Here is a 25,060-nt window from a genome sequence, read left to right on the forward strand (position 1 = left end):
TCATGCTTTTAGTTCCCTGACAAGCAGCTTCTTTTGGTGTCCTCCTTCCTCCAGGAAAATGCCCACTTCAGCATCTCCGAGTCGTTGATTGCCGCCATCGAGCTGATGAAGTGCAACATGATGAGCCAGTGCCTAGAAGAGGAGGAAGTAGAGGAGGAAGACAGTGACCGAGAGATCCAGGAACTGAAGCAGAAGATCCGCCTCCGGCGCCAGCAGATCCGCACCAAACACCTGCTCCCTGCGTACCAGGAGACTGAGCATGGAAGTGAGTAGGCCTGTGACACTGTGTGCACCTCTTTATGGCTTCGCAAAGCTCAGGCCGTGTGGGCTTTCACCTCTGCTCTGCGTGTAATATGTTATGCCCAAGCTGAGGGTTCCTCTCCTGTCAGAAGGTAGTACTGTGGTGGTCTGTTTGTTGTTGGTGGGTTTTTTCCCCCTTGATAGACTAGGAATACTGCTAGAACTCATGTTTCCTACATCAGAAATAGCTTTATTTCCAAATGGGTTTCTAGGGTGAGAACTAAAGCCAGGAGTCACAAATGCACTTCTCCAGAGTTGAATGAACCAGCAAGAAGGACCAGGTCTACTGTATAGCTTAAGCCCCAGCCAAGGCTCTGCTCTCTTTCCTCTGTTAAAGTGTGGGTCCTTTATTGTGGCATTGAAAGGGATGAGAGACCCTTTATCCTGTCTGTAACTGTGATGATCATTAATGTCACAGGCTTCCGGGTCACCTCCAGCAGCTCCCAGTTCAGTTCACGTGATTCTACACAGCTCTCAGACTCTGGCTCTGCTGAAGACGTTGATGAATTTGAGATCCAAGGTAAGAAATGACAGCTCATTACAGGGGCATTTATGACTTGTTTCTTTTCGTTTGAAATACTGGGCTGAGCGACCTTCACTATGACGCATTACGGAACACTGTTAGTTATTATAAGCAATGGCTACTCTTGCTAAAATCAAGCCCTCCAACATGCATGCAGAAGAGAGCCTTAATCAAAGGGGGCGGCCAGCCGTTGGTGTCACCCTGACTGTCCTCAAGTCTGTACCTTTCTCTTGGGTCCTCACTCTTGTTCCTCCTCCTAGCTGAGCCAAACCACATGAATTAGACTGTTTTCCCTGGGCTTCACAACACCATGAAATTGTTCCAAAATATGTTGAGAGAGAGAGAGAGAGAGAGAGAGAGAGAGATTGATTTATTGTAATTAAAGAAACGACAGGAATCATTAGGGAGAAGCAAAAGAAGACAAAAAGGAAAACCAATCAGTTTCCATATAGCTCTAATTTCTGTCTTAGCACTTTTCAAGGAAGAGTCCAGCCTTGCTGCAATCATCAGTCAGTGGAGGAGGCGGGGCTGTGATCTGGGAAAGCATTTGTAGTAAGCAGGTTTGTGTTCCCGTTTGCATCACCAGTCAACCAGAGGAGGAACTGTCAACAGACCAAAGAAACAAGCCCAACCTGGTGATTCAGGGAGTCACTGGTTTACTTACAGGCTACATCAATAATAATAATAATAATAATAATAATAATAATAATAGTAATTTTAAAAATCATACCAACATGAGCGACAGACTCCCAAGAGCTGCATTGCTAACCCTCAACCTCCTGCATATTCTAGCACCTCCTAACCCCACATGCAGCTGGGACAGCCTTACTCAAAGCCAGGGGCATCAGTAAATGAGTGACTGATGAGCCTCCACCCCAGTCTGTAGGAAGGAGAACGTCAGTAAGTTTGATCTTGAGAAGGTCTCATTGAGTCTAGCCAGGGATCAGCTGCCCTGCTTCCAGCCCCAGTGGCCACGTCCTACTTGAAGAACATGCTTCATAACAGCTCTATTCTTGCAAACCACAGACTTCAGGTCCCAATAAAAAGACAAACAAACTAGCAAGCAAGTAAACACAGTAATTCAGGGTCATAAACTTCTCCATGGAAAGACTAAGTGACCTCCTTACAGAGCTGAACTGTCAGCACTTCATTATAACACTGTACCCAGAGTTCTTTCCCACTCTGAAATCCAGATTCTGCACAGATTTTCTAGCCCTCTAAGATGTTTTCTTTGTGTTCTTCTTTTTTTTTTTTTTTTTTTTTTTTTTTTTTTTTTTTTTTTGGTTCTTTTTTTCGGAGCTGGGGATCAAACCCAGGGCCTTGTGCTTCCTAGGCAAGCACTCTACCACTGAGCTAAATCCCCAACCCCTCTTTGTGTTCTTCTTAATGCATCAGATGGTGATAGTCACTTCAAACTCTCCCACCCCTCCCCGCTTCGTTTGTATGTGGGTTCTTTTCTAACCATAGTGCTCACAGAGTGCACTCCTGTTGGAAACTGTTGCTTCGTCTGTGGGCCCCAGAGGTGTGTGTATTCAGCCAATTCCCTGTTGGTTCAGAGCAGAAGTCCTTAAAGGAAACAACCATAGGGCAGGATTTCTCAGTTGCTAGGCCCCTGCCACTCTCTGTTGTGAGGGACTGCCTTGAAGCTTGAGGTGTTTGCCATCGTCTCTGGCCTCTGCACACTGCCCACTGCCAGTAGTGCCCCCAGTCCTCCTCAGTGCTCAGAAGCATGGCCAGCTGCTCCTAACATCCCATTCGCTCCTTCTGGGGAGGTGCTTGAGGCGGGACTGGTTTTGGGGAGTGGCAGTAACTCTTTTCCAGGCCTATTCACACATGTCAAAAGGATTGTCAGCCTCAGAACCTGTCTGTCTTTCTACTCATCGTTACACAGGTGGTAGCGAGGGCTCTGACCTGGCTCACATGTTAGAGAGTGGACTTCCAGTGTCAGGGGTCTCACTCTTCTCTGGCAGCAGTGCTGGAGGTGTGGATGTGCTTCTGCACGCGTGTGTGACTGTTTACACCAGCTCGTGCACACACTTGATCTTGTCACTTGTCAAGGTTATAAGAAGCACATGGTCTGGAGAACTAACCTGACTTAAGCAATTTGGATATTCAGATGCCCTTTTCCATATGCCTCAAGCAGTCCTTGCCATCTCCCCTCACTAATTTTATAGTAGGTAGTCATGCGACTGGTCAAAACTAGAGAAAGCCTAGTCAAAACTAGGAAAACAGTTATGTCTAGGATGTTTTGGTATTGGTGGTGCATAAAGGCAAAATACTGCAAAGTGAGTAAAATTTAATGTGGAGCCCATTTCAATTCAATGCCTGTTTTAACTGTAGAAGTTCACCGAGTTGATAACTTCGGATCTAGCCAATTTTGGTGCTTGATATTTTATTTGCAAGTTTCTTTTATAATAAAGGTTATTACATTGGAAAAGAAACAATCAGATTAAGAATTTAAGTTCAGGGGCTGGAGAGATTGCTTAGCGGTTAAGAACATTCACTGCTCCTCCAGAAGACCAGCTTCGGTTACTAGAAATCAGGTACCTCACAACCACCTGAGCTCCAGCTCCAGGGCATCCGATGCCTCTGGCCTCTGTGGGCATTTACACACACACACACACACACACACACACACACACACACACTACATAATTTAAAAAAATAGTTAGAAATAGAGGAGAGGAGGGAGGGGGCTGAGATCTGGATTAAAGTTAATATATAAATTAATGAAGAAAAAAGGGCATTTACATTCAAGCTAGGTATGATGACCCACACTTTTAATTCCAGCACTTGACAGGTGGATTCTTGTGAGTTTGAGGCCTTCTGGTTTCATAGTGGGTTCCAGGACAACATAGTGAGACCCTGTGTCAGGACAAAAACCAAGCTCAGGTGCTGGACAGAAGGCTCAGCAGTTAAGAGTGGTTGCTGCTTTTCCTAGGATGCAGACCGGACAGCTCACAGCCATGTAACACTCCAGCTTCAGGAGCTCTGGTACCCACTGCTGCACACACGGTGCATGTGCACATACATCATAGGGGTGCACATGCACGTTCACAGGGGTGCATGTGCATGTGTGCATAAATAAATTTATTTTTGTTAAGAATTTAAGTTCAAACCTGTAGCTCAGTGCTTGGGACACTGCAAACAGTAAAGGTAGGACAGACTCACATGAAGCTAAGAGTCTCTTAAGAGGTTTGAGCTTACAAAGCAAACTCTGTGAAAGTAATCTCTTCTGGATAACTTTATAGACAATTAGGAGTTACTGCTATAAGGTTTGACATTCAGGAAAATAATAACAGAATTAACTGAAAGAGAATAAAAGTCTTCTACTTGAAATTTTTAAAACAAAAATTGAGAATGTTGATCACAAACTTTTAGCTTCACAGTCTTTTAGCAATACTAAAGCAATTGTTTATTACCAATATAGTAGTCCATTAAAATTTGAGATAATTATATAAGGTTAGACCAAGAGTTAGCGAAATAAAGGTAATAAAGAAATTAAGTTCTCTTTAAAGCATTCGTAGAATCCTTCTTGCCCTCTCTCGGGAGCATTAAAAGTTCAGTGCAGGGCTGGAGAGGTGGCTTCCAGAGGTCCTGAGTTCAATTCCCAGCAACCACATGGTGGCTCACAACCATCTGTAATGGGATCAGATGCCCTCCCTCTTCTGGTGTGTCTGAAGACAGTTATAGTACACTGATATAAGTAAAATAAATCTTTTTTTTTCTTTTTTCTTTTTTTTCGGGGCTGGGGACCAAACCCAGGGCCTTGCGCTTGCTAGGCAAGTGCTCTACCACTGAGCTAAATCCCCAACCCCAAAATAAATCTTTTTTTAAAAAATTGAAAAAATGTTTCGTGCACATGAAGGCCAGCATGGTGGCTCGATTGGCTGAAGGTCCACATCGACGTAACTAGCAGCGTGGCCCCAGCCCTCAGCTGAAGAGAGGACTCACTCCTGCAGGGTATTCTCAGTCTCCACCCACATGCCCTGGCACACAGGCGCTCACGTGAGGATGTGCCCTGTAAATAAACAATCACCCAGAAGCTCAAACCTAAGCACACCATAGGGTAACTAAGATAACAACTGTGCAGAAAATGTATTCCAATTGTTTACATGCACAGGCTGGCATAACACTAGACCTTTCACTAGGTAGTCTAAAACTATTCCAAGTCCTGTGTAAGTCACTGCAACCAAGATTACCTTATCCAGAGAAGTTATCATTTAAAATTTATACATTAGGACTAAAGTTTGGACCTCAAAACCCATGTAAAAGCCAGGCAGGCATGATGGAAGGCAGAGACTGGATTGCCAAACTACCAGCTCTGGGTTGAGCAAGAGACCCAGTAACTGAAGTGGAGAGTAACAAAGGGAGACACCCACCGTCAGCCTGGGGCCTCCACGTGCACCTACACACACATGTCACATGTATGTAGTCATACACATGCAGACAGACATGCATTACACACACACACACACACACACACACACACACACACACACACACACACACACACCAATACCAAAGAAACCATTCTAAAAGAGAAAAAAGGACTTCAGGAAAGCATAAACTAAAACAGTGTGTGACTTGGAAGCCAGCAGCGCTACTTAAAGGAGTCCTGCACAGGAAGAGAAGAAGACAGTCCCAAACACAAGCGCTCAGGAAAGAAGGAACGCCATGAAGGGGATTGTTGGACAACAGAGAGTGAGGACAGACTCAAACACGCTGACTCAGAGCCCCCAGCATGTAAAGATGTAAAGGAAAGGGAGGGAGGGAGGGAGGGAAGGAGAGAGAGAGAGAGAGAGAGAGAGAGAGAGAGAGAGAGAGAGAGAGAGAGGGGCACAGCCGCATTGGAACTAACCAGGTAAAGAAGACAGAGAAATCAGCAAGTAGCCCTCATAGGTAAATGGTCAGCTCTCCAACTCCAAGATGCAGGCCAGCTGATGGGGTTAAAGACAAGATCCAACTGTTTGTCATCAAGAGCAAGCCTCACTGGTGAAGCCCCACAAACAGATACTGCAGTGAAGGAATAGAAAATAGGGCTGGAGAGAGTGGTTGGCTCAGTGGTTAAGCACACTGACTGCTCTTCCAGAGGTCCTGAGTTCAAATCCCAGCAACCACATAGTGGCTCACAACCATCTATAATGCATTCTGAGTACAGCTACAGTGTACTTATATAATAAATAAGTAAACCTTTAAAAAGGAGAGAATAGGGGCTGGGGATTTAGCTCAGTGGTAGAGCGCTTACCTAGGAAGCGCAAGGCCCTGGGTTCGGTCCCCAGCTCCGAAAAAAAGAACCAAAAAAAAAAAAAAAAAAAAAGGAGAGAATAGAAAATGATTCACTGAGTAAGGAACAGAGAACAGGCAGGTGTAATTGTACTCACTGACAAAATAGACCACAAGCTAGAATTAATTGAAGAGGTAAAGTAATAGAGGACACAGGAGAATATGGTAACTGTAACTATCTTTTCACTGAACATCAGTGCATCCAATTACATAAAGAAATACTGGACATTAAGGGAACAGAGAGGCCCAGGTACAATAACAATGGGTGATTTCAGTACCCTACTCTAGTTAAAAGATCATCCAGATTTAAAAATAAAATCAAACAGAGCTGCACAGTGATGGTACACACCTTTTATCCAGCACTCTAGATGCAGATGCAGGTGGATCTCTTAAGTTCAAGGCTAGCCTGGTCTACCAAGCTCGTTCTAGGACAGTCATGGCTATACAAAGAAACCCTGTCTTGAAAAAAACAAAACAAAATATCAAAAAGAAATTTAAGAGTTAAATTTCACCATAGACCAGAGAGAATTGGTAGCTGTCTACAGAATATTCTGTGCTACATCTGAGGAATATACATTTTTCACAGCAGTGCATAGAACTTTCTCCAAAGCAGATCATGGTCTGGGACACATTGTGGCTTTGAAGGTTAAACATACAGATAAAACAAGCCTTAACAAATACAAAAGTAAATTGACTTTCCTTTCCTTTATCAGAATGGATTTCAACAAGAAACCAATAGTAAGAGAATCTGCAGGACTATATGAAGATGAACAATACAGTAAGATACATCTAAGGCATAGTGACGTTCATATACATTATAAAAGCAGAGAGAGCTCAAACTAAAGAAGCACCCCAAGGCTTTAGAAGAGATCAAGCCAAGTCCCCGTCTCTTAGACAAAGGAAGTGATAGGTCAGAGCAAAAACTCACAAGCTGGAGAGGCAAAGGCACGGCAGAGTGGTTTCTCAGAAAAGATTGAGTGAGCCCTGGTGGTGGTGCACAGGAGGCTGAGGCAGGGGATCTCTGTGAGTGAGGCCCACCAGGTCTACAGAGAGAGTTCCAGGACAGCCAATGCTATACCTCAAAACCCTGTCTGGAAAAAAACTAAAACAAAGGTGGGGGGAGTTAAGAAATACCTGGCAAACTAACCAGAGACCGGGCAGATTCACTGCTGGGTGTTACCAGACTTCAAAGAATAATCAAAAGGAGAACTCACCTACATTTTGTTTGACTCCCCACTCCCACACAGTGGTTCTCGACAGGGAAGGACAAGAGGAAGGAATGTAATGAGCTGTCCGTCAGAAGTAACGAGCTGGCCAGCGGGAGAGAGCATTTGCTGCTCCACCAGGGGCCCCACATTTGGTTCCCAGAACCTTTAACTGTAACTCCAGTTCCTGGGGATTCATACTCCCTTCTGGCTTCCCAGGGCACCTGTGCCAGCACACACACACACACACTCACACTCACACTCACACACATTCTTTCCCTCCCCCCCTCCTCATACTTAAATATTTTAAAGTAATGATGTAAGTTTGTACTTTTGCTCCACTTGGTTCCTCATTATGAACTTCAAATGCATTCTCTAGTTTTCTTTTTGCTGCGTGTTCATCGTCATCTGTTTCTGGTCTTTAATTGGACTTATGTCAAAACTCCCCTTAAAAGTACACTTCTCAGGAGCAGTGTCCCTGATAATGTCCAGCGGTTTTCAGGTATGCTCCCTCTTGATCACCTTAAGGAATTCCATTCTATTGAAGATTGTCCTAGTCACTGCTCTGTTGCTGTGAAGAGACACCATGACCAAGGTAACTTATAAAAGAAAGCATTTAATGGGGGCTTGCTTACATTCTCAGAGGTTGGCCCATATCATGGCAGGGGGCATCGGTGGCGCACGGACAGTCATGGTACTGAAGAGGTAGCTGAGAGCTCTACATACGGATCTGGGTGCAGAGAGGGACATCAGGCCTGGCGTGGGCCTTTGAGCCCTCACATCCACCCCCAGTGCCCCTCCTCCAGTGAGGCCACACCTCCTAACCCTTGTAATCCTTTCAAATAGTGCCACTCCCTAGTGACTATGAATTCAAATATATGTGCCTCTGGGGCCATTCTTATTCAAGTTACCAAGATACCTTGATCAAGACAGCTATCAGAATTTATAACACCTTTGAGAATAAGGCATTGAAGTGACCACATTGTGGATATCGATTATGATAAGTAGTCTGTGTATTGCATAAGCCTCTGATTAATCTACTTATCTCATAGTATAACTCACTACTTAGACTATATGAATCAGTAATCATAAAGAAAATGGACTTCAAAGCACTCCATTCAGCAACAAAGAACATAAACCTAGAGATGGGAAAGAACCCAATACAAATATGCCAATATAATGCATAAACACCAATACAAACACATGCATGTCCAGTAACATGTATTTGTCTAAAACACAGGTCTGTTGAACTATAATTTACATAACAAAATTCACCCACTACAAGTTACAATGCAGTGACGTTTGATAAACTTGCTGAGCTGAGCAGCCTTTGTTATTATCTGGTTTTGGTGCATTTTCCTCATTCCAGGAGATAGACGGATTATCCGTGTGTGTGTGTGTGTGTGTGTGTGTGTGTGTGTGTGTGTGTGTGTGTTCGCAGGGTCCAACTAGGAGACAGAAAATAACCACAGCAACTTGAAGGGGGAATGATAGGAGTTGTATGCGTGATAAGGAGTTGGAACCACAGGACAGAAGTGCCTAAGGTGTAAAGAAAACACAGAGAGCATAGGAAGGGTGGATACAAACGGCAGCCTCTCCCCAGGGCTACAAAAGCAGCACCAGGCTGTGCCCCCAAGTCTGAGATCCAGGCTGCCTGCAGAGAAGCATCTGAAGTCAGAGTCATCCGTAGGGAGAAGCCAAGCCAACAGCCTCCACTGGGAAGCTATTCTCAGTGCCTTACCTCAGAACTCAGGCAGGACTAGGAGAAGGGCTAAGCCCCTGACACTTACCATAAAGCTCTCCAAGATGCACTGTGGGAAATCGTTGTGAGAGGCACCGCTAATTGCGCTGTGCTGGGCAGAATCAGTGCATTGAGCTGCCAGCTGAGGTGGGAGCACAGCTGACTGCAACAGGACAAATGCCTTCCTCCTCAGCAGCCTCCCAGCGTCCTCTACACACAAGGCTTTCCTTACGCCAGCTGGCCCAGGAGACATGTTTGAAGCACAGCAGATTCATGGCTCAAAGGCAATAAATTGAAACCTAATATAACATATGAGGAAGGGTACTCATGAACTGGTTTTTTTTCCAATAAGAAAAATCTGAGGGGCTGGGGATTTAGCTCAGTGGTAGAGCGCTTACCTAGGAAGCGCAAGGCCCTGGGTTCGGTCCCCAGCTCCGAAAAAAAAAAAAGAACCAAAAAGAAAAATCTGTATCAGGTTTTGCTGAATAGTTCTATGTCAACTTGATACAAGCTGGAGTCATCTGAAAGAAGGGAACCTCAATTGAGAAAATAAAACCTCAGCCTCCATAAAGTTCAGCTGTCAGCCCATTGTGGGTGAGGCTACCCCTGGGCTGGTGGTCCTGGGTTCTATAAGAAAGCATGCTGAGCAAGCCATGGAGAGCAAGCCAGTAAGCAGCACCCTCCATGGCCTCTGTGTCAGCTCCTGCCTCCAGGTTCACGCCCTGCTTGAGTTCCTGTCCTGACTGCCTCAGTGATGGACTATCGCCTGGAAGTGTAGGCTGAAACAAACCCTCCCTCCCTGAGTTGCTTTGGTCATGGTGTTTCTTCACAGCAGTTCCCTAACTAGGATGAAGTCCAAGGCCGTCAATTGTTTCTCCTCCCACTCTTTTAAATAAAAGTTTAATGATAGTAGTTCTCCATTTTATAGTTTTCCTCTTTGAATTCAATTACAGAAAATTCACTGGCATTGGAATGCATATGTGTGTCAGAGGGCAACCATGGGAATCCTGGGGTTTGAACTCAAGTCCCCGTTGCTGGCAGCAGGCACCTTTACCTCTGGAGCCATGTTGCCACCCCCCCTTAAATATACATTTGTTTTTGTTCAAAAGATTAATAAGAATGTTTGTAATTATTTTAAACTCACTGGGAGGGTGCAGACTTCTTTCTGTTCTCTATAGAACAGTTTCCTTCTTGTCTATTTTAGAACTTGGTATGATTCTACCATTGTGCTCAATTAGTGGTCCACCCACATCAGCTTAGTCATCGGAGCCATCGGGGTACCCCACAGGATACAACATGTTAGATGGATGTCAGGCACCGTACCCACTGGGGTATCAGGACTGCCTCAACTCTCTGCTCTGGGGTGGACTCTTACCCCAAGGCCGTGTTGCAGTATTTATGATTAACTAAAAGGTCCCTGTCACACACTTCCTTCTGACCCTTTTATGTGTCTCATGAAAAAGGACAATAAGCAGATTTAATCTGGCTTTATTATATGTTCCAAAGAAAAGAAAGAGAAGGAAAAAAGACTTCCACAGGACCACTGTCACATGCATCGGCCTTCATTGACAGAACACCATTATGTGGCATGGTTGTAGTTTTATGGAGACAATGGTTTCTGTAGCAACACTTATCAAATGTCTCTCTGTAGTGTGTACCACTTTTTTCTAATAGCTCAGGCCTATGGTATGAAAATTGGTTAGCTCCTTATCCAAGGATGTCTGTCTAAGATTTTCTTTGATTTTTTTTTCCCCCTATCCCAAGTGGGATGACATTTTCAAGAAATTTTAATTGCTTTTAGCTGGTTCTTTGTTCAGGAAATAGTCTCTGAAAGTCTTTTATATGGAATGCTATTATAGAATGCTCTTTGATAAGACAAGATTCATGTTCAACCCAAACAGTAGTTGTGATCCCCAAGCCAATGGTGCAGAACAAATAGCTATTGCCAGACATTCGCATCCTCCTCCCCACCAGCACTAGTGACAACGGACCACACAACTGGCAGTGCTTTGGGATCTGCTCCATTTGGGTGACTCAAATTCAGACAAAATATGATATAAATGAGCAACATTTTGTCCAATAAAATGGTCTTTTTGTAATTATCAGCAAAAACAAAACCGGTTGCTGTCTTGTTTTTATATGCTTTAAAAGCAGGCGAGGGTTGGGGTATAATTCAGTATCAGAGTTCTTGCCGGCCACCATCAGGCTGGAGTGGGATTTCCAGCACTACCCAAACAAATAGCAGATTGAAAGCTACTGCATGTGGCTTGGAGGCCAGTGGTTTGTGAACAATATTACTGTGTTATACTTGTATCCAGAACTGTGGGCAAGATGTAAATTTCACTGAGTTAGACATAATCTCATTTTCTCAGAGATATTCTATAATCCAGAATATCTGGATTTTTTTTTTGCTTGAACATAGAAGAATCTAGAAGCAGCTGAAGCATGGGGCACAACTTAGGCACTTGTGACCAAGTGCAGAATGATGTCATGCAAGCCTAGTGCTCTGATGGAGGACTCAGACACAGGAGATTGGTCATTGTACAAGACTAGTTAAGGAAAAAAGGGTCCTCTCATTGATCATCAAAGGAAGTAAGAAATGAGATTACCAACAAAATAGCCCTTCCATGACTTGATTAGGCACTGATTAGCTTTCTAGAATATGACTCTGTAGCATTTGCTAAGTGAGGTCTCTGGGGGCTCAGCCTTTCTTTAGAAATCTGCTTTGAAAAGTCTAATTTTCTGTGGTCGTATGTGAGATTTCTATAGTAATGGTTATGTTGACAGTCTCTATAGGAAGCTGGTTACAAGGGTTCTCCAAGGGGTCTCAAGCATGGGGAAGGTCTTTCCTCCCCTGAGCCATCAGACAGGAGTAACCTTTGTTACTAAATTTTGTTCTAAAGCTAGAGGAAACACCTGACGTTCAGGGGTGGTGGTGAGCAGTTAGACACACGTTTAATTAGTAGCCTCTAGAATCTAGAGTTTTGTGTTGGTGTAATTCTTTTGTTAAAAAAGCCACAGCCCTTTTCTATAGGTGCTCTTAACACATGACCTCCGGTCTCAGCCTTTCCAGTGCTAGAATTGCAGGCATGAGCTTCCTACCACACTGGCTTTGGGAGTGTGGTATTTAAGAGAGCTTGAGACTGGAGCATGGAGGAGAGATTTGGTCGTCACTGTGTTTGTGCCTGCAGATCTCTTTCTCTCACTGTCTTATACTGAACCTGCGTGTGTGTTTCCCCCTCAATCTGTGACCACATTGACCTTCTCAGTGCTCCACACAATGTCACTAATTCAGCCTAGTTGTGACATGGGTGGAAATGGACTCTTAAGTAGCGTGTAGAGCTTCACCTGTTTCCTACCCTGCGTAGATGTAGCACCTAGCCACCACCCTAGTACTTATGCAGCCCCCCGTGATGGTCCCTTAGCTTCTCTTCCCTTCTCATTTTCTGCTCCCTTATCTCTGGTTCCCATGTAGATCCTGACATCCGAAGGAGCATGGTCTCAAACGGCAAATCATCCTTCTCCCAGAATTTGTGAGTATCTTTTCATTTGTTTAATAATGTTGGGGTGTATGGAGAAATAAACCCAGATCGTGGCCTGTGGTTGAGAAAGGTCACAGCAAAAGCCATTCTGTTACAAGAAGAGGCAGGGTTCAAGTGATGGCCCTGTCCTGTGGGGGCCACTCAAGGGAAGAAAGGCCACATCTTCGAGAGGTCCCACAGCAGTTTTACTGGCGTTATAAACGGGCAGAGTGTCCGTCTTAAGTAAAGAAGCTGAATTTTAGAGAAAGGAAACCGAGACCTCTCTGTACCATGTGCTGCTGGGAGGTGAGAGCAGTACTTGTGTACAGTCACTGACGAGCAGTGCATGTGTCTGGCAATGTGTAAAGAAAGTTCAGGGGCATGGCCTTGGGCCCTGTGGGGAAGCCCCAGTCTTCTGACTTGGCGCACTCAATCCTCCTTGGCTCTCTCCCTTCCAGCTCGCACTGCTTCCTACACTCCACCTCTGCTGAGGCCGTGGCCATGGGGCTTCTGAAGCAATTTGAGGGGATGCAGCTTCCAGCTGCCTCGGAGCTAGAGTGGCTAGTCCCAGAGCATGATGCCCCCCAGAAGGTAGGCTTTTCCCGTTCCTCCATGCCCAGGAGCCTGTGAACCCTCTACTCTTGTTCTCCTTTCTCACCGCCCCAGGGTGGAGTGAACCTGTATATCTTTCCTTTTTCAGGAACACAGGTTGTTTACAAATGTGTTGAATGCCTGAGTGAATGACTGAGTGGGTGAATGCCTGCCTGCCTCGGTTTCCCTGGCTGTTGCTCCCTCACCATCCTCTTCCACAGAGGAAGAGCTCTTTGTGTCTAACTTTTAAGATTCTGTGTGAGAGTGAATTTTTCAAATTCCTTTTCCTCTGTAGTTGAATCTTTTGAGGCATAAGGCATGCTGGCATAGTAAAGACCCCAGGAAGGGTAGGGGCAGTATCAGCAATGGGTACCGGCGTCCTAGAATGCTGTCTCCCTTTGTTTCTTGGAACTCAAGATCCTGGCTTCTAGTAGCCTGGTACCTACTAGTTTGTTTTTAAATTGGGGTTTGTTAAAGCCTCAGCCTGTGTTAATTCTGACGTATCTTATCATCTCTGCTTCTGTTGTGGCCAGAGCGTCAAGCATGCGTGTTCCCATTGGTTGTCCAGGCTGGCTCATGTGCACTTTTCTCCTGTAGCTCCTGCCTATCCCGGACTCCCTGCCCATCTCACCAGATGATGGGCAGCATGCAGACATCTACAAGCTTCGGATCCGTGTCCGTGGCAACCTGGAGTGGGCTCCACCGAGGCCTCAGATCATTTTCAACGTTCATCCAGCCCCAACGTGAGTAGCCAGTGTCTGTGCCCTGTGTCAGAGAGGATTCATTCTCTTGGCACTGTAGGAGCCATCTTACCTTTGGTCTCTGCCTCTGGCTGTGCTTTCCATACACGTCTGTGTATTTAAAAGCACGGAAAGACAATCCTCCACTTTACTTTTGTCTTAAAATTCTTCTACCTTCAGGTCTCTCCCATACTTAACTGGACCCCCCCCACACACACACACTTTAGATCAGCATTCCCAGACTGTGCCTTCCTCCCAGCACTGTGAGCTCACTGGGTTTTCTTCTCCTTTTAAGATAAATGCTTTTCTCTCCCTTTGTTCTTTCCTACTTACTATCCCTCATCCGTTGCATTTGTACAAAAAAAAGTGGTTCACTGTAAGGATAATCCCTTACTCACTGCCATGGCCTGACCCAGTAAACCCTAACCTCATAAACCCTCACTTTGCACTAGTGCTCCCAGTAGAACGTAAGTCTGTTCAACTACAAAGTTGGTGAATTCTTGGCTCTCCCTTCCTCACAAGAGCCTTCACACCCTTATCCTTTACACCCCAGATCCCTGTGTAGCTACCGTCTGCTAGTGCCCTCCTTCACCTTCCTGTAGGAGGAAGATTGCTGTGGCCAAGCAGAATTACCGCTGTGCAGGATGTGGCATCCGGACCGACCCTGGCAAGTCCCATCGTAATGGCCGAGAGCTCTGTCCTCTGCCATGCCTGTCCTAGGTTATGCGACGGGGTGCGAGGGTGGGTGGGGGAAGGGTCCTGGAGCAGGAGAGGGGCATCACCTCAGGGAGCAGCACTACCAGAACCATATTCTGCAGAAACTGGCTCACTGCAGCTAGGCTCTGAGAGTCTGGGTCTCATTGGTTCCAACAGTGTGGATTCTTCAATGGCCTGTAGGATGGGGTGCAGGAACCATAGATCCCACTGTGCGAGTTCTCTCCAGCTTCAGTTAGAAGCCAGTTGACCCTCCCTGCCTGCCTTTGAAGGCTCCCCAGCTTCTGAGTTCGAAGTCACATTAGCCTTTGGCTTTCTGGGTTTCTAGATTATATCAAACGGCTGCGGTACTGTGAGTACCTGGGCAAGTACTTCTGCCAGTGCTGCCATGAGAATGCCCAGATGACCGTCCCCAGCCGCATTCTGCGCAAGTGGGACTTCAGCAAGTACTATGTCAGCAACTTTTCCAAGGACCTGCTCATTAAGATCTGGAATGATCCTCTCTTCAATGTGCAGGACATCAATAGCGCCCTCTACAGGAAGGTCAAGCTGCTCAACCAAGTTCGGGTGAGACATCCAAACAAACCCTGCCATATATGCCTGCTCTTGTCCTAGCTTCTGTTTCTGTTGGTGCAGTCGCCTGAGGTCACCACACATCTTGTCATGGTCACCATTCACGTTCCGTGGACTTTCTTGTTTGTCTGTCTTCCAGTGCTGGGGACTAAGCCCAGCATTGATACCCATAGTACTAGCACGGCCCCTGTCACAGAGCTACACTCCCACAGTTCCTGGGTACTTGTCCTGCCAGTCTCAAACCTTGAAGCAGCACTAAGGCCTGACAGCACTTGAAAGCAAACAGTTTCTGCCCTCACAGAGGACGGGGTTGGGAATTTGAATCTCAGAGTTCTCAAGCGGCTGCCCTTGTGTGTGAATGAGCATTCTGACTTACAGAAGGGCCTTCCATGGCTAAAGATCACATTGAAGTGAAGTAGTGAAGACTGGACTGAGAGGTGTGAGGGCAGCACTACCCTGGCTGCTGTGTGTAGTCTGAAGGCAGCGGCTGCCCTTCTAACAGCTCCTTCTCCCCTCTTCTCCACCCAATGTCGTCTGCAGCTGCTGCGGGTTCAGCTCTACCACATGAAGAACATGTTTAAGACATGCCGGCTGGCCGAAGAGTAAGTCTCCTGTGGAGGCCAGAGTCCTCCGGCTGCCTCCCCGTTGTCTCTTAAAGGAGCATGTCCCGACAGTTGGCTGTTTTATATAAGGAAGAGTTTGCAGAAATGTCTGAAATTAGTCAATGGGAAGCCATGACAGTAATTAAATTGTGTCTTTTTAAAGAAGGACTATGTGTCCATCCATGGCCAGACACCATTTTCCAAGCTCACTCTACAGGGTTTATAAATAAAATGCTTGTGGTATGGGGAGCTGGGGGAGCCTAGAATATCTAGGCTGGCAGAACGTCACCCACCCCCATTAGCTTCTCTCCTTCTGAGGAAGGAGCTCGGTACTGTCATGTACCATGTGAAAAGAAATATTTATTTCCTCTTCCTCCCACTCTCTCTCTTTTCTGCAGGCTCCTGGATTCCTTTGATGTAGTTCCAGGCCACCTGACAGAGGACCTCCATCTGTACTCCCTGAATGACCTGACCGCAGCCAAGAAGGGAGAACTGGGGCCCCGGCTGGCGGAGCTCACCAGAGCGGGAGCCGCCCACGTAGAGAGATGCATGGTGAGGTGGCCTTGCTCTGCCTTGCAGCTGAGGTTTTGCTTGGGGCTTAGGTGGGGCAGAGTTCTTGCCCTTTTGCTCCAGAAACCTGAACCAGCCAGTTGACACTTAGAGAAACCAGAAGGGCTTACTGTTGTCTAAGTCAGTGAGTAATCGGTTCTTATCTGAAGACCCTGGAGTTAGAGGAGGGAGCATTGCTGAGCTGGGACAGGAGGACTGGAATCCAGAGTCAGCCTGGGCTATTCATCAAGACCCTGTCTTGAGAAAACACAAATAGGAAAACAATTAGGCCAGGAGTGATGCTGGCGCTGGCCCTGGACCAGGGTGAGCAGCCTTCAGTGATGGCCACACTGGGGAGACCCTTGACCAAGTCTGCACTGCTGTTTTCAGTCCCAGTCTCAGCAGGTGCTCTCTGTGGAAGCCCATTTTCTTCTCTCTGGAATGAAGGGGACTCTTAGAAGCTGTCCTTCCCTCTTGAGCATTTGAGGACCGATGACAGCTTATTTGACAGGATCTCTGTAAATTCTATTCACAAGTGTAACTTACTGTTGCTCATGATACAATCAGCGTGCTAGAAATCGGGAATGATACTTTTAGACCTGCCCATCTCAGCTGCCCAGTTTTTGGCCTTTGGTGGGGTGGGGGCTGTGGGGGGGGTGGACCTCCTGCAGAATAACCTGACAAGAGAGTGTTGTTTCTGGGAAACACCCTCACTTGACCTTTCCTTAATCAGTAGTGGTACATGTTTCAAAATAAAAATTGATGCTGGATTACAGAATTGAGGACCCTCTTCTCAGTACCCTCTCTTCACTAAGGGCTGCTTCAGTGACAAGGGCTTCTCAAGCCCATGTCTCTTGTCCGTCACCTTAAGTTTTATGTGCGGTGACCAGCCCTGCTTTGGGTCTCGTACTCACAAGTCCAGCCAGAGGCTCTATGCCACAGACAATAGACCCCTTCACCTGCTCAGAGGTTTATTTATGACTTGCGTCCCCCCTCACTGGAGTCCACCCTCCGAGCTAGCCCCTCACTTCTCCTCCATTTCTCTGCTCCACAGCTGTGCCAGGCCAAGGGCTTCATCTGCGAGTTCTGCCAGAACGAGGATGACGTCATCTTCCCATTTGAGCTGCATAAGTGCCGGACCTGTGAAGGTGAGGCCATGCTAGACACAAAGTGAGGGTACTGCCTGAGAGCCCCGTTAGCAGGAGCGTGGTGTGAGAGAGTAACTCCACACTCCAGCCCTGAGCTCGGGCTGCGGGGAAGTGGCTGTGTGGTGAGTTGCTAACAGCCTGGGATAATACAAATCGTTTTCTTCTCTCTCTTTTCACCCTGAACAAATAGAGTGTAGAGCGTGTTACCATAAAACTTGCTTCAAGTCTGGAAGCTGCCCCCGGTGTGAGCGGCTGCAGGCCCGACGGGAGTTGCTGGCCAAGCAGAGCCTGGAGTCCTACCTGTCTGACTATGAGGAGGAGCCCACAGAAGCCTTGGCTCTAGAGGCCACCGTCCTAGAGACCACCTGAGGAATGTGCCTAAGCCCTTTGTCTAAGGGTCTGGCTAGGGTCAGATATAGAACTGAGCCACACCTTCAAGGAAGGTGGGGCCTTTTAAAAATATATATTGTCATTTTTTTATGACTTGTCTGCTGTCCAGGTGTAGGCAACCTTTATGGGTTGATGGATCCAGTCTATTGTGACAGATATCTGTGGACATTGGGTATTTTCATCAGAACTGACCCTTGGAGTGCCTCTTGTCAGGGGAGTGGACATCAAGACCCAGTTCCGACACGCTTGGCCTCTTCCACTAGGATCAGATCTGGTTTCAGATGCAGCTCGAAGATCATTCCCATTCCTGACTTAGTTCCTCAGCGTCCGAGCCAGGCCTTTCTCAGCCAATGATCTCCTTTGCTGCTGAAACAGAAGAATGGTCTTTTCTCTGTCCTAGTCCTAAAAGAGAATAAGACTGTGCCCTGAGGCACTGAAGAGAAAGGAGGTACAGCCAGGCAGTCTGTCTGACGACTTAGGTATATGGGGGGCAGGTAGGAACAGAACCATCATTGTGCTGGAATCCCCAGGATCTCAAGGGGGCAAACATGGCTTCCCTGGTTCAAATATTCCTGGCATAGGCTGGTTTGTGTACTCTGGTAGGCTTGAAGCAAAGAACAGATCTGAGTCTTAGGCCAGGCCACAAGCAGAAGTGTGGCTGCAGCTGGTGCTTAAGGAGCGGTTTTCTCAGAAGTGCCGACAGCCTCCTCTGGGGTGGTCAGTTCATGCTCAGGCAAGTCCCTGATGCAACCTAAGGCAAGGATAGAAACACCACCCACCATCTTAATAGTGGGTTCCTTATTGCTCTGTACAACTATGTGACCATCATGGTTCTAAGTACAGGTATGACCCAGCTCCATTCTCTGTCCCCCATCAGAGCTGGGCCCTTCTTGGCTGATCTCTTGCCTCAGTTTCCTTTCTCAGAGTTGGGGAGGCTGTCCCCCCACTAGTAGTGCTAGAGCACTTGACAGTGTGTGAATGTTTCTGCTTACTCTGAGTAACAGGAGCCTTACGCAGTTAACTCTCTTCAGCCTTGGTAATGTATGTTGAACCATCCTTTTCCTGATTTAACAGACCCTTCCCCTATCACCTAATGTGCATTTTTTCGTGGGAAGTTTCCTGGACTAGGCCGCACATAACTGTGGTGGTGTTTGAGTTGCTGCGCACCTAACGTCTATTAACACTGGTCAGGGTTGCCTCTCAGAGCCTGGCATATCTGTAACTGACATCCACAGCGCCCTTGTTCTGGAGCTGGCCTGTGTCTCTGTACTTGATTGCTAGCAAAGTCATTGGTGCAGGCAGTGCCCCAAGAAGTCAAACAGAGTTGCACATGCTGTAGCTGAGCTAAAGGGAACCAGGGCTCTCCCAGAGAGGCAGAGGCACATTGGTGTAACAGCCAGGCTAAGCTCTAGCAGAGCAAGAGGAACGAGTGGAAACTGACCCAAGGTGTGGCTCCCCTGCCTCACACTTGGGATCTGACAACTCTATGGGCTGGATGACTAGAACAGCTCTCTGCAGGAGATAAGGCAGAAAGCTGAGGCCAAAGCCAGTTTCAAAGAAGAGCTGGTTAGAAATCCTTTCCAACTCTGTTATCACTGAGTCAGACCTTGGATTGGGACTCTGACTCCAGTTCCAGTTCCTGGCTGACTTCCCGTCCAGATGCTCACTGATGTCACCACAATGGAGGAGACTTACACCCATCTCCCAGTCAGCACAGGCTCAAGCAGTCTCCCCGCCTTTCCTGTTTCCCCACCTCCCCTACCCAGTCCCTCTAGATCATATACCCTTTAGAACCCCTGAGTCTGTGCTGTCATTACTGACCATATACCCTCGTTTGTTTGGGAGTTGGGGAGAAGGAGCAGGGAGGTGAGGTGAAAGCCCTTTGTCACTTAATGATATCTGAGGATCCCCTGCTACAGTAGGGAGAAGCGTCCCAGGACTGATGGGACGGACGCTGCAAGAGGGGAACACCCGCTGTCCCGAGGAGAAAACTCCAAGTCCTCTTCCTCTGCTGAGGGGTGGAGAGCTTTCGCTGAACTAACAGAAAGGGAGCAAGAGTCTAAATAAAAATGCTCTGTTTGTGTACAACTTGTGTTTAGAACTGGATTTTCACCTGCTGTAATTTACACACATCCTGACAGTTCATAGTCATCTTTAATAAACTAAGAAAAATAAATCTTGCCTTTTACTTACCTACCTTGATGACTGGAATGGTCTTGTGTATTTACTGAAAAGCGACTGCATCTGAAAATTCCTGTGTGATTTTTTTTTTCTTCTCCACATGACTCCTTTGTTATTTGTTCTATTACTGTCATTGTTGCTGGGTTTTAAACACAGGGTTTCACCATGTATCCCAGACTGGTCTCAAACTTGGAATCCTCCTGCCTCTGCTGGAATGATAGGTTACACGCCACCACACACTATACACGTGGCTCTTTCTCATCTCCCACCAACATCTAAAACCAACACTTATCTCTTCAAACCTAAACATTGGTGACTCAGGTCTGAACGCTGGCTGTCTCTGGCTTCCTTGATGACAGGTCACACATCTGTCATCAAGTTTGTTAACTGTCCTTTTCTTTGACTCTATCTCGTCCCATTTCTCCCACACCAGTGCAGGCTTTCAGCTGTCTGGGCAGTTTCTTCCTGTTCAGTCACTCTCATCACATATTCACCACTGTACACCAGTGTCTGTGGGAGTCTGTGGGGCTATCGCAGAGAGCAGAGTGGAGACAGGCCCTCCCATAAGGAAAGGAAACACTCGTGTGGTCGACAGATGTTGCACAAAATCACCAAAGTGAATGGATAGCCAGCCATCTGTGCCTGCAGGTCTTGGTTAAAAAGCTGAGCACGAGGGGTTGGGGATTTAGCTCAGTGGTAGAGCGCTTGCCTAGCGAGCGCAAGGCCCTGGGTTCGGTCCCCAGCCCCGGGGGGGGGGGGGAAGAAAAAAAAAAAGCTGGGCACGGTGACATATAATCCTAGCACTTGGGAGGCTCAGAAAGCCATCATATTTAGAAAAAATACAGTAAAAGCTACCACAAGTAGAACACACCACAGTAGCTATCTACATTCTATTACATACTATGAGCTATATAGAGATCATTTAAAGTATATATGATAAAATGTAATAGGTATATGATAGAAATAAAATGTGATCTGAATAGATCCCCTACAAATATCAGGCTACTGTATATGAAAGATCTGAGCATTGATGGGTCTTGGGAACCCCAGAACCAGTCGCCTGCAGGTAAGGAACAACTAAGTAGTTGTAGTCCCCGCTGACAGCCACAAGGAAAAGAGCAGATGCTACTTCAGACGATCCAGAATGCATAACGGACTAGAGAAAGTCCTTCCCCAAGAACAGGGTTCAGGGCAAGATCTCTAACCAGGAGCTGGCCTGCATGAGGACCCAACAAGACAAGAACAAGAAAGGAGTTATCAATTCAGACTTGTTTATGTTTGTAACCTACACTGGCTTCAAGATTCTCATGCCACAGCCCCCCAGAGTGCTGGGATTACAAATGTGCACCATCACAGCCAAAAACAGTTTTACATTTTAAAAAGTGTTTGTGAATGCAGGGGTGTGAATGCTCTGGTGCTTGTATAGGTCACATGGCAATTTGGGGGAGTGAGCCATCCTCCCTCTTTTGAGTAGGGTTCTTTGATGTTTCTGATGTGCTGCAGACCCCAGACTAGATGGCCCTCGAGCTTCTGGGTTATTTTCCGATTATCTCGGTGTTGGAGTGCTGGGTTACAGATGAGGCACTCCACCACATCCAACTTTTAACATGGGTTCTGGGGATCCGATGACTTTGAGAGGTAGTTTCAGATCCAAGGACTGGACTTGGGTCATCAGTCTTCTGTGGCATGGAATCTCAGGGAAATCAAGGACTTCTCAAGAAGGGCAGGGATTAAGAAAGCCCAAGACTCTGGGCTGGAGAGATGGCTCAGCCGTTAAAGGCTAGGCTCACAACCAAAAATATAAGAAAGCCCAAGACTCATGATTTGCAGACTTTCCCTTGAGCCTGCTACCAGCAGTAACAGCTCACCCCTGAGTAACGGAGATACCCCAAAGACACCCCATACTCAATGTCCCTTTTTTAAAAGAGAAGGTATCACACCACCCAGGCGAATATCAAACGGGCTCTATACCTGAGAATGACTGAACTGGTCCATTTGCCCCTGCATCTCCCACGTGCTGGAATTACTGGAGTATGCCTCTGTTCCCAGCAATTTTAGGTTTTGTATTAGGAATCGGTGCAATAGACAGACATTTGTGTTACCCTAAAATTTGTATTGAAGGCTTTATCCCAATGTGGTCTCCTGATAAGACCTTCTGAAGGCAAATGGGTATTGTTAGAGTCAAGAATTCCAGGGAACAGACAAACAGCTCTTCCCATCTTGATAGGGTGCCGCACAGACAACTATAAACCAGAAAAAGCGTTTATAGTCACCTCAAGTTCACCAATGGGAAAGCAGCTGAATAGTTTTATTCAAGGAAGTGAGTGGTTGCTCAAAATGTTGTCATCCTTTGCAGAGAAAGGGCAGAGCGGTGGGCTGTTCTACTAGGAGGTGGCTCTAAGAAAGCTCAAAAGAGGTTTCATTGATCTAGTGCATTGTCACTGTCACCACCTAAGAACATATAAGAAGAGAAAGCCCATCTGTTCTGCTCAGTTCTGTCTCAGCATTCTTAGGCAGAGAACAGAAGGTTGGGGACAGCTTGTAGGAAAGACAGGGTCAAGCAAGGAATCTCAGGGAAATCAAGGACTTCTCAGGAAGGGCAGGGATTAAGAAAGCCCAAGACTTTGCAGACTTTCCCTTGAGCCTGCTGCCAGCAGTAACAGCTCACCCCTGAGTAACGGAGACACCCCAAAGACACCCCATAAGTAAAGCACGTGTTTTAGACATGGAATATTTCTGTGTCCTGGGCACTACTCTAAGTCATTTATATGTGGATGAGTCGTTAACCCTCCCAAATACCCACTGAGGTAGCCTGCATTATTGTTTCCACTATAAATGTGGAACTAAGGCAAAGAGAGTTTAAGTAACTTACTTAACACATTCCAGCTAGTAATAGTGGACCCAGATCCATGTATGGGTGGCTTCAAATCTCCACTTTTTTTTTCTTTTTTCTTTTTTTTCGGAGCTGGGAACTGAACCCAGGGCCTTGCGCTTGCGCTCTACCACTGAGCTAAATCCCCAACCCTCACTGAGCTAAATCCCCAACCTTTATTTCATTTTTATTTTGTAATTTTTTCGACTATTTACTTATCTTTTAGGGTTTAGTTTTACCCCTATAAGTGTCTTGCATGCAAGGTTTTTTTTTTTTTTTTTTTTTTTTGGTTCTTTTTTTCGGAGCTGGGGACTGAACCCAGGGCCTTGCGCTTCCTAGGTAAGCGCTCTACCACTGAGCTAAATCCCCAGCCCCGCAAGTTTTTTTTTTTTAAAGCATCTTTTTCTTTAAGATTTATTTATTTAGTTTATATGAGTACACTGTCGCTGCCACACCAGAAGAGGGCATCAGATCTCATTACAGATGGTTGTGAGCCACCATGAGGTTGCTGGGAATTGAACTCAGGACCTCTGGAAGAGCAGTCAGTGCTCTGAACCGCTGAGCCATCTCTCCAGTTCCCTCAAATCTCCACTTTTAACCACTGTTATGCCAAGCTAAATGAAAAGACTGAGTTCTAAGAGGTCAGAGAAACCAGCAGCGATCATGGCCATGACACAGGGAAGTCCAGTCCTAAACCTTTGTAGGCTCGTTAGGATTCTCTAGAAGAATAGAACAGAAAGGATGGGTAGATATTAAAGGGGGCTCAGTGTGCTGTCTCACCTGGTTTGGGCTGATCAGTACACAAGGCTGGCTACCCCAGGAGTTCCAGTCAGGTACTGAAAGCCCGGAAAGTTCCTGCAGAGCATTGGTCTTCAGTCTACAGGAGGTCTGTGTTCTGGTAATGAGTGAAGGAGTATAGCAACAGCAGAAGCTGTGACATGGCAACAGGGTGGCCGAACTCGCCAGTGAGATGCAAACTTGAAACTTTTTCCTTGGTCCCCACTTTTCTGGGTTACTACCAGAAGATGCTGCCCTCCTAACATGGGTATTCCCACTTCAAATGCCTTGATGGGGAAAACACTTGCAAGCGTGCCCAGCAGCTTATCTAAGTTTCTTCCAGTCCTGGTCAAGTTGACAACCACATGAGTTCACCCCTTGCCAACCTGATACCCAATAACATCTTCATATGTTATGCTTAATTTCCTAATAAAAACAGCAACAAGTCACAATTTCCCTCCCCCACATGATATAGCGATCCTGCATACAACCACAGTTTGTATGTTCCCCCTCAGAATAGGTGGTAAAGTCCTTTAAGAAATGCTAAATGCAGGCTGGAGAGATGGCTCAGCAGTTAAGAGCCCCGACTGCTCTTCCAGAGGTCCTGAGTTCAATTCCCAGCAACCACATGGTGGCTCACAACCATCTGTAAAGAGATCCGATGCCCTCTTCTGGTGTGTCTGAAGACAGCTACAGTGTACTCATATATAATAAATGAATAAATCTTAAAAAAAAAAAAAAGAAATGCTAAATGCAGGCTGGAGAGATGGCTCAGCCGTTCAAAGGCTAGACTCACAACCAAAATTATAAGAAATGCTAAATGCTAAGTCCCAGGACTACACTACATGATAAATACAGGAAAGGAAATGCAAGCATCTGCTTAATGTATGTATGTGTGTGAGTGTGTGTGTGTATGTGTGTGAGTGTGTGTGTGTATGTGTGTGTATGAGTGTGTGAGTGTGTGTGAGTGTGTGTGTATGTGTATGAGTGTGTGTGAGTGTAAGTGTGTGTGTGAGTATGTGTGTGAGTATGTGTGAGTATGAGTGTGTGTGAGTGTGAGTGTGTATATGTGTGAGTGTGTGTATGTGTATGAGTGTGTATGAGTGTGTGTGAGTGTGTGTGTGTGAGTATGTGTGAGTATGAGTGTGTGTGTGAGTGTGAGTGTGTATGTGTGAGTATGTATGTGTATGAGTGTGTGTGTATGAGTGTGTGTGAGTGTAAGTGTGTGTGTGAGTATGTGTGAGTATGAGTGTGTGTGTGAGTGTGTGAGTGTGTGTGTATGTGTAAGCATATTCACAGAATAAGACAGAAATGCTAATGTCAACTCTAGTTTTTGGAACTGGTGAG

General features: G+C 46.3%; 1 protein-coding gene across 4 annotated transcripts in view; it reads left to right on the forward strand.

The window, feature by feature from the left end:
- Rubcn (rubicon autophagy regulator) overlaps positions 1–20,080 on the forward strand; it is a 49,155-nt gene extending 29,075 nt beyond the window's left edge. For all 4 annotated transcript variants that reach the window (XM_039088925.2, XM_039088921.2, NM_001427089.1 and 1 more), the window contains 11 exons: positions 55–265; positions 719–820; positions 12,531–12,588; positions 13,035–13,167; positions 13,765–13,910; positions 14,510–14,574; positions 14,950–15,188; positions 15,735–15,796; positions 16,195–16,348; positions 17,400–17,493; positions 17,684–20,080. In XM_039088925.2, coding sequence (XP_038944853.1) covers positions 55–265; positions 719–820; positions 12,531–12,588; positions 13,035–13,167; positions 13,765–13,910; positions 14,510–14,574; positions 14,950–15,188; positions 15,735–15,796; positions 16,195–16,348; positions 17,400–17,493; positions 17,684–17,862 — 1,443 coding nt within the window. In that variant the 3' untranslated portion in view covers positions 17,863–20,080. The remainder of the gene's footprint in view (positions 1–54; positions 266–718; positions 821–12,530; positions 12,589–13,034; positions 13,168–13,764; positions 13,911–14,509; positions 14,575–14,949; positions 15,189–15,734; positions 15,797–16,194; positions 16,349–17,399; positions 17,494–17,683) is intronic.
- The last annotated feature ends 4,980 nt before the right edge of the window (positions 20,081–25,060 follow it).

This window comes from Rattus norvegicus, chromosome 11 (assembly GCF_036323735.1).
Source record: "Rattus norvegicus strain BN/NHsdMcwi chromosome 11, GRCr8, whole genome shotgun sequence".
In the NCBI taxonomy this organism is placed as follows: Eukaryota; Metazoa; Chordata; class Mammalia; order Rodentia; family Muridae; genus Rattus; species Rattus norvegicus.